We start from the raw sequence: 9689 nt of genomic DNA, 5'->3' as shown, positions 1-9689 counted from the left end.
TAAAAATAGATTCTCCAATAGACGTTGATTGCATTGTGAATTTAATAATGGTTCGATTTGAAGTGATTTTAACTTTTGTAAAAACTATTACAATCTTGAAGTGGTTCGTGGATAATCTCGAGTGTCGAAGCAAGTGCAAGTGTATATACACATATTTTTTTTTGTCTTTCTTTCAAATGAATTAAATCAAGAAAGTCATCGAAGATGATACCACGTAGAATTTCTCTTCGCAAAGTCCATCGAGAGATTATTTAATCTATTTGGAAATGGAAACCTCGATGGATGGCAATTAGAAAGATGGTATTACCGAGCGAGAAATGATGAGAGTGCGACGCAAATCGAACGAAAAGAAACAAAACAACAGAAAAAAAGCAATGAAGATGAAGAAAAAGTGTTGAACAAGAAGCGGAATGAAAAAATAAAAATAATAGACAGAGAATAAAAGAACAGTAATGACAACATATAGTGAACGCGCGGAGCAGAGTAGAAACTCATTATATAATAGAGATGTTGTCTGTGGCCGCTGGAAGTGGTTCGCCGTTGTCTGGGTCTCTCAGAAATAATGCATTATCATTGTGGATCAGTAAGTACGTGAGTCCTTAATCAGTTCTCGTCTGACGGAGACCGTTACGTTTCCTCTACCATCCGTACGTACACATGCACACACATGCTGCATGAGTATTTACTATATGGTCTGTAGCATCATGGTACAACATGGTATGGTCTGGTCTGATTGTGGTGCAGTGTTGTTTTGTGTGGCTCTGCGTGGCATGGGTGCGTTCTGGCTCATTGATATTAAAATCCACGGAAGTGCACACACACGGTCTGGGACGCTAAATAAATTTATGCCCTTTATCAAGATGCCGGGCCCCCAGCATGGGACAATCCATGACCCGACCAATTAATTATCATTACCGTGTGCACTATAAATCACCTAGACTACAACTACACCCGCTACACATCTATTACTGCTTGCAACTTCATAGTCAGACCTATTCAAAGATTAGTTTTTTTTTTAATTTGGTATACCTCAAGGAAGTATACTTTGTCCAATACTAAAATTTAGATCTATTACCATATCCAAATGGAACCACTCTAGAAGTCAAACTTGTTATCTTATAAAACTAAAATTAACAACAACTTACATCATATTTAAATTATGATAGGAGTTCCTCAAGGATACGTTCAATTTCCTTCTAATTCACCAAACTATAGTAAAATTATCTAAAATCTTAATAAACTAAATCAAACAACTATTTACATATTTTTTTTCTATTTTGATAGAAGTACCTCAAGAAAGTGTACTTTGTCTTCTCCAAAATTGTACCATATTTTTTATAATATATTATAATTTAATTATAATTTTTTGAAATTTGGTATACCTTAAGAAAGTATACTTTGTCCAATACTAAAATTTAGATCTATTACCACATCCAAATAGAACCACACTAGCAGTCAGACTTGTTATTTTACATCAAATTTAAATTATGATAGGAGTTCATCAAGGAAACATTCATTTTCCTGCTAAATCTCCAAACTATAGTAAAATTATTTAAAATCTTAATGAACTAAATCAAACAACTATTTACATTTTTTTTTCTATTTTGATAGAAGTACCTCAAGGAAGTATACTTTGTCGAATACTAAAATTTAGATCTATTACTATATCCAAATGGAACCACACTAGCAGTCAGACTTGTTATCTTACATCAAATTTAAATTATGATAAGAGTTCATTTTCCTTCTAAATCTCCAAACTATAGTAAAATTATGTAAAATCTTAATGAACTAAATCAAACAACTATTTACATTTTTTTTTTCTATTTTGATAGAAGTACCTCAAGGAAGTGTACTTTGTCCTTTCCTTTCAGACTTGTTATCTTATAAAACTAAAATTACCAACAACTTACATTATATTTAAATTATGATAACAGCTCCTCAAGGAAACGTTAATTTTCCTTCTAAATCTCCAAACTATAGTAAAATTATTTAAAATCTTAATGAACTAAATCAAACAACTATTTACATTTTTTTTCTATTTTGATAGAAGTACCTCAAGGAAGTATACTTTGTCCTTTCCTTTCAGACTTGCAATCATATAAAATTAAAATTACCAACAACTTACATCATATTTAAATTATGATAGGAGTTCCTCAAGGAAACGTTCATTTTCCTTTTAAATCTCCAAACTATAGTAAAATCAACTAAATCAAAAACTATTTGCATTTTTTTTTCTATTTTGATAGAAGTTTCTCAAGGAACTATACTTTGTCCTTTCCTTTCAGACTTGTTATCTTATAAAACTAAAATTACCAACAACTTACATCATATTTAAATTATGATAAGAGTTCCTCAAGGAAACGTTCTCCAAAATTGTAGTAGTCTAATTTTACCATTTTTTTGTATAATATTTTATAATTTAATTATTTTTTTTTTAAATCTGAGTATTTTAAGCTTAAGCACTTTGTCCTATAAAAAAAATACAGTTTTCTGATCTAATTACGTCAATATAATGCAAAAGATTGCAACACACTAACAGCGTCCATAATCTCATTCGATCCGATTATAGTAACAGTCGAATTGGATCAGTCAGTCTCGATCCCAGATGCTTATTTTCTTTGTTTTCGCTCCTCCTTCGTTGTTTTTTGATTAATTACCATTATGTACCATGAGAGCGATTTAAGTAAGTCAGGCCTCTAATCGCATTCCGTCGCCGTTGTTGTTGAAGTTGTTATTGTTGTTTGTATCAAATTGGAAAAGTGGGTCGGATCGCGTACGAAATTCGTGTGCATGTAAATGTGCACTAACAATTTGCTAATTGTGAAAGGGTGAAAAATACCGATCACCACGACACCTTATGCATATTGTAATAACGCACGGGCATGTTGTAACAGCTCTATTTATAGTAATATATATGTAGGAGAATGGAGGCGCCTTTAAATTGTAGTCTGGATTGTCACAAGAACGGTAATTTTCAGCAAATTGCAGTCTGCAGCGTTTTAATACTTTTTGCGGTTTTTCACCTTTTTCCTCTCTACCTCCACGCATATACTCAAACATACACACACACACTTGATTTATTGCAACGCGATTTGCGGTTACATAAATCGAATTTTCATTGATCAAAGTGGACACGCCGAGTTTAGACGTAATCGATTCGTTTTTCATCTAAGTTTGTTTTTTTTTTCGTTATTTATTCTTTGTTTTATTTCTTGTACGCCAAACCGCGTTACAACATCAATCGAAAAGCCATTGAAACACTTGATCTTTGGGTTCAAGTGGAATCCTCGGATTCAGTAAATCACTTCGTGAGATGTTGAGAAAATCCACTGAAATCCAATTTATGGACAGATCTTTAAAATTGCACTTCCAACCTTCATGATCATCCTTGATCATTCAAGTTCAAAAGTAGTTTAAATAATTTATTAAGTGGCGAAAGTGCATTTACAAATATAACGATTTGTATGAAGTAAGTCTTTCAATTCGTAATTTATAAACATGGCACAATTTACTCTATAATCCTTAAAAGGTATGAAATGCAAGGATTAAGTTAATTTCTGTAATTGAGACTCCTTGTTTACTCGTTCGAAACGCAAATCGTTGTTCGAAATTCCATCAAAATCGCCAGACACGAGTCCACGTTTCAAATTAATCATAGAGAACGTTTCAGTATTCGACGCAACAATGTAAATTTTTAATTTGTCAATTACACATTTGAAACAGCTTTAATAAGCTTTAATAACGATATTGTACAGTTATTTAACTAACAAAAATTAAATGCATAAAAATTTCACTTTGTACTTTGATCCTAATTATTTAAAGGAAGAAAAAAAACGTCGTTAATTTGGCGTTAAATTTATAGTTTTCCTCCAAAAATAGAAATGACATCCGGAAACCGCTAATGATTGAATCAGCATGTTTTTATATAAAAAAACAAGATGATGCATTATTATTATACGTGTGTTACGTTTACAGTTTTAATTAAACAAATCGTTATTATTGGAAACCAGGTCAGTTTTATTATTATTATTTTCGTCATCATCATTTCGATTCGACTCTTTCATCTTTGGTTTTAAAGACGCCACGAATATGTGGCAATGATAATAACAATAAACGAAGAAACCTCGAAAATCTTGGAGAGAAAAAAAGAGCTTGATCGTATCCCCGTCACGAAATTCTCGTTACAGCTAATAACTCAATCCCGACTGTATAAATTAGATACTTAAATCCTTATCCTATAAAATATTATAATTTTTATTTGTCTAGTATAAACTAAGTCAAAGTAACGGAGATTTAATTTTTAGTTCTTTTAATTTCAATTGAATTCTTCAGTTGTCGGAATTGCAGCGATAAGGAGTTGTTGAACTCCGACGCGGCCAACTTGAAACGATTCCTCGAAAGGAAACAAAAATAGAAGGAGCGAAGAAGGTTGGCGGAATGAGGCAAAGAGGAGGATGTGTGAGGAGACGCGGAACGCACGAAATCCGAAATCGAAAGGAAGATGTTAACGTGATTTACATGCACAAATATTTGACTGCACTCCGCCTTTCACGCCTTTATTATCCGAATGTAACTATATTTGTGCATGGTGGATGTGCACGTTGATATTGCATAAGTCTAGGACTGATTTCAAAGAACGCCATCTATGATTCGCAAAAGTAACTAAATTAGTTATTAGTGTTTATTTGCACTTATTGCTGAAGCAAAAACCATCTTATTATAAGTAATAGTGCTTTTGTGAGTGTTTTTTGTAATTAAATTGAAGATTTTAAATGCACGAAGCTTATATTATTTGTCATTATTATACGATCTTATGGTAATGCTTTGGAAAATTTCCATTTCGGCTCGAAAATAAATCCGAATGTAACTATATTTGTGCATGGTGGATATGCACGTTGATATTGCATACGTCTAGGACTGATTTCAAAGAACGCCATCTATGATTCGCAAAAGTAACTAAATTAGTTATTTGCACTTATTGCTATATTATTGAAGAAAATCAATCTTATTATAAGTAAAAGCGCTTTTGTGAGTGTTTTTTGTAATGAAATTGAAGATTCTGTAATCATTTTAAATGCACGAAGCATATATTATTTGTCATTATTATACAATCTTATTGTAATGCTTTGGAAAATTTCCATTTCGGCACGAAAATAAATCCGAATGTAACTATATTTGTACATCGTGGATACGCACGTTGATGTTGCATACGTCTAGGACTGATTTCAAAGAACGCCATCTATGATTCACAAAATTAACTAAATTAGTTATTTGCACTTATTGCTATATTATTGAAGAAAATCAATCTTATTATAAGTAAAAGGGCTTTAGTGAGTGTTTTTGTAATGAAATTGAAGATTCTGTGATTATTTTAAATGCACGAAGCATATATTATTTGTCATTATTATATTATGTAACTATATTTGTGCATGGTGGATAAGCACGTTGATATTGCATAAGTCTAGGACTGATTTTAAAGAACGCCATCTATGATTCACAAAAGTAACTAAATTAGTTATTAGTGTTTATTTGCACTTATTACTGAAGCAAATCAATTAAAAACTGTCTTTTTATAAGTAATAGTGTTTTTGTGAGAGTTTTTTGTATTGAAATTGAAGATTATGTGATCATTTTAAATGCACGAAGCATATATTATTTGTCATTATTATACGATCTTATGGTAATGCTTTGGAAAATTTCCATTTTGGCACGAAAATAAATCCGAATGTAACTATATTTGTGCACGGTGGATAAGCACGTTGATATTCCATAAGTCTAGGACTGATTTTAAAGAACGCCATCTATGATTCACAAAAGTAACTAAATTAGTTATTTGCGTTTATTTTCACTTATTGCTGAAGCAAATCAATTAAAAACTATCTTTTTATAAGTAATAGTGCTTTAGTGAGTGTTTTTGTAATGAAATTGAAGATTCTGTGATCATTTTAAATGCACGAAGCATATATTATTTGTCATTATTATACGATCTTATGGTAATGCTTTGCAAAATTTTCATTTTGGCACGAAAATAAATCCGAATGTAACTATATTTGTGCATGGTGGATATGCACGTTGATATTGCATAAGTCTAGGACTGATTTTAAAGAGCGCCATCTATGATTCGCAAAAGTAACTAAATTAGTTATTTGCACTTATTGCTATATTATTGAAGAAAATCAATCTTATTATAAGTAAAAGCGCTTTAGTGAGTGTTTCTGTAATGAAATTGAAGATTTTAAATGCACGTAGCATATATTATTTGTCATTATTATACGATCTTATGGTAATGCTTTGGAAAATTTCCATTTCGGCACGAAAATAATAAATAATTCCGTTGAATAATGTAATGCAGAATCGATATTTTCCGCACTTCGCGGCCCGAAACGCTTGGCGAATCGCGCGGCGCCAACGCTTCCAATGCAAAACGTGCTGCGCTCGATTTAATTGGGTCTCCGAGGCTCACATTAAAATTATCTCCAGGACTTTTCCTTTTTTTTTCCCCCACATCGGTCCTTTGTTTATGCGAGCACCGCGCGAAGGATCAGGATCCAATTGCTCTCGGACTTATCTACACCGATTTTCATAAATTTAATTAAAAACCTGCAACTCGATAAGTTTATCACCAACGTAAATGTTTTCTGTAAATATATACTGTAATTGTATGTTTTTATGGATGAAATATGTAGGAATAAGGGAAGTTATGGTATGCTAATGATGTGGTTCTGTATCGTGTTTATAGTTTCGTTCTTGTTGCGTTTTGTGTCCTTTGGAAAATTAAATACGAGCTAATGCAGTAATTTGAAAATAAATTAAGCAGAACACCGCTGCCTGCGAAGTATTAATAATAATGATGGTTCGTTCGCATCCCGCGAAAGAAAAGGAGTCGGGATAATTTCATATCTATTTATAGACATAATACGAGTTCCCCACGTAACTAATAGGCATAAATAAGCGCGGGAATAATAACAAAAAGGCCAGGCCAACAATAAATAAATAAATGAATAAAACGACGAGTGGAGAGGAAAAGGAAAACGGGCGAAAGAGAGTGTGGTTTCTTCGCGCTGATTTAATACCGTACTCGCGTTTCGCTCTTCTTTATTTCCTTCTCTCTCTCTCTCTTATGCACTTTTTTTTTATTGTTTGTCTTCTTTGACTTTATCTCTCTCTCTCTCTCATCCTCGAAGATTCGTTACTTTTTCTCTCCTTTTCCAAAATCCGGTCTACAGGAATGCCGGTCTATATTCGCGTTATCCGTAATTTTACCGCGGCCGCGTAAAAATAATGCACTTTCATATTTCACGGATCGCGATCGATTCCATCCATGTATTCCCATTACCCGAAAAAAAAGTGAAATTTCAATAAGAAGAAAAAAAAAAACAGTTTTGATATTGTATCCACAGATGGCGTAAAGCAATATAAAAATTTAGCGCCACCGTTTGGATTTTGAGGCCCCTGGCAAAAATATTGAGATGGGGCCCTCAGTAAATAAAAAAGTGAATAAACAAATAAATTCTTTAATTATTAATACATACAAGAAAGGAACAAATGTATAGAAGAAATATAATATAATAATATAAAAGAAAAACAAAATTAATTGAAGTTTGTTTTCCATGATTTAATTTCAGCAAATGTATCTATTATCTTACTTAAATTTAAGTCCTCGCATAATTCATTTTCTATTAAAAGCAAAGCCAGGTTTGATAGTCTTTCTTGTGTGATTATGGATCTTAAATAGTTTTTTTTTATTATTTTAAGTTTTGAAAAACTGCGTTCGGACTCAGCAGAAGTTATCGGAATTGTTAATAAAATTCTTAAGATTATACTTAAATTGGGAAATTCATTTCTTGTTTAGTCACCAAATCACATATGCCTTCACAGAAAATGTTACAAAACACTTTTATTTCTTCATAGAGATCTTTTCCGCTAACGTCTCCATTGTTGTCATCATTATATTTTAATGCTAGATGCAAATCTATACAATACTTTTTTAATTTGTCATTTTCTTCATATTTTAAATTTGGTATATTTTATAAGAAGCTGAATAAGTCATTATGTTTCTTTAGCTGTTTAAATCTCTCCTGAATTGAAGTTATAAAAAGTATTCTCGATAAAAGTTAATTTCAGAATCATTAACTCGAGAATCTTCTCATTCGTAATCAAAACGACGCTTTCTTTTTCTAATTCTATTTTTCTTAAATTCTGGAGAAATATTACATTTTTCAGATAATTTTTTTTAAAGTTTTTCAAGCCCTTCAAAAGAGAAATCGCTGTCGAAATATCGGTTTTTGTGTTTTGTTAACATCTACTAACGGTATTTACGTTCAACAATATGCCATACCAGATGATAATTGACAGCACAAATTCAAAATTCATTTTGTATTCGTACAATGATATTTATTCGCTTTTTATTTTGGGACCATTTGTTGATTCGCTTAATTAAATAAGTGTGTTCATTAATTTGTCTAAATTATGTCTAATGGCTTTTATAGCATTTATTCTACACTCCCACCGAGTGTTGCATAGTGGCTTTAAAGTAGTGTCTAGATGTTTCTTTAGTATGTTCCATCGTGCAGCTGAGCTAGAAAAAGTTGTGTAGAACCTTTGAATTACATTGGATTTTCTGACAAAATTCTTGCTTGAACTTCTTGTTTTTACTAACCATGTTCGCCCCATTGTCATTGACACTCCTATCCTCTACAATCTTGAAATTGGATAATTCAGTTTTTAACATTTCAGTTAAATCAAACCTCATAAATTGGTGTAAAACCAATAAAATATTCCTTAATTTCGATATCATTTTCATAAGGCAATTGAACAGAATTATAAAATTTAATTTTTCAACATGTCCAATGTCTAATTGCACTGAATAATATTTACTATTTTCGTCTGTATAGTTGATTAAAATAAGGAGGCTCTGTGGCAATTGCCCTCTTGTAAAAATGTATTAAATTATGTCACAAAAATAACAGAAGCTTGTGTAAATGAATCTTAAAAAACTGATCAAAATGATGGAGTGAAAGAAGGAAGATAAAAGATTAAATTATAAGATTTTGTTTATTAAAATTTACCTATTTTTCTAAAAAGTAAAATATGGAAAAAATATTTGGAAATCAAAGCATTTTCTTTACTTTGAGATAAGTACGATTTGCACATTTATAACTACAAAATAAAATAATTCAATTTTTTTTTGTAATTGTATACTTTCTATACGTAAAAGTAGTATGAAAGTTACATTATTCTAATTATTTTTATAAAAAGATAAATTATATTGTATTTAGATAAATACTAAAAGTATAATTTTAATTTTATCAATTTAATATGTTTATTTGGACTAAGATTTAGTCAAAGGTTTGCAGATGTGAATTGTCGAGAATTACGTAAAAATGTGAAGATTGCATTTTTTTGAGTTTGTTTTTAAATTTTTGACATCTCAGTGTAGGGAAATGGCTGTAGTTACAATTATTGAAAAATATTTATAGTAAAGCTTGTATATTTAGCTTTAATTAAAAGCATACTTTTGTCGATAAAATAATGCATACTGTATTTTTTGAAACATTATAAAAATATTTTTTCAATTTTCTCAGCTTGTTACAGAAAAAATGACAATATCTCAAATTAAAGCTTATACATTTAGCTTTAATTAGAATATTTATATTTAAAACTATCATGTGTAGTTGTTGAAAAATACT

At 30.9% G+C, this 9689-nt stretch overlaps 1 protein-coding gene across 1 annotated transcript in view; it reads left to right on the top strand.

Moving 5' to 3' along the window:
- Positions 1–472: 472 nt before the first annotated feature.
- Positions 473–9689, top strand: part of LOC108566362 (ras-related and estrogen-regulated growth inhibitor-like) — a gene marked incomplete at its 3' end in the record, with an annotated part of 35353 nt that continues 26136 nt past the window's right edge. Inside the window, exon 1 of the mRNA XM_017926211.1 lies at positions 473–583. Coding sequence (XP_017781700.1) covers positions 508–583 — 76 coding nt within the window. The remainder of the gene's footprint in view (positions 584–9689) is intronic.

This window comes from Nicrophorus vespilloides, unplaced genomic scaffold, assembly GCF_001412225.1.
Source record: "Nicrophorus vespilloides isolate i.1.1-1 unplaced genomic scaffold, Nicve_v1.0, whole genome shotgun sequence".
In the NCBI taxonomy this organism is placed as follows: Eukaryota; Metazoa; Arthropoda; class Insecta; order Coleoptera; family Silphidae; genus Nicrophorus; species Nicrophorus vespilloides.
Note: the sequence above shows the minus strand (reverse complement) of the source record. Positions and strands in the feature narration are given on the sequence as shown.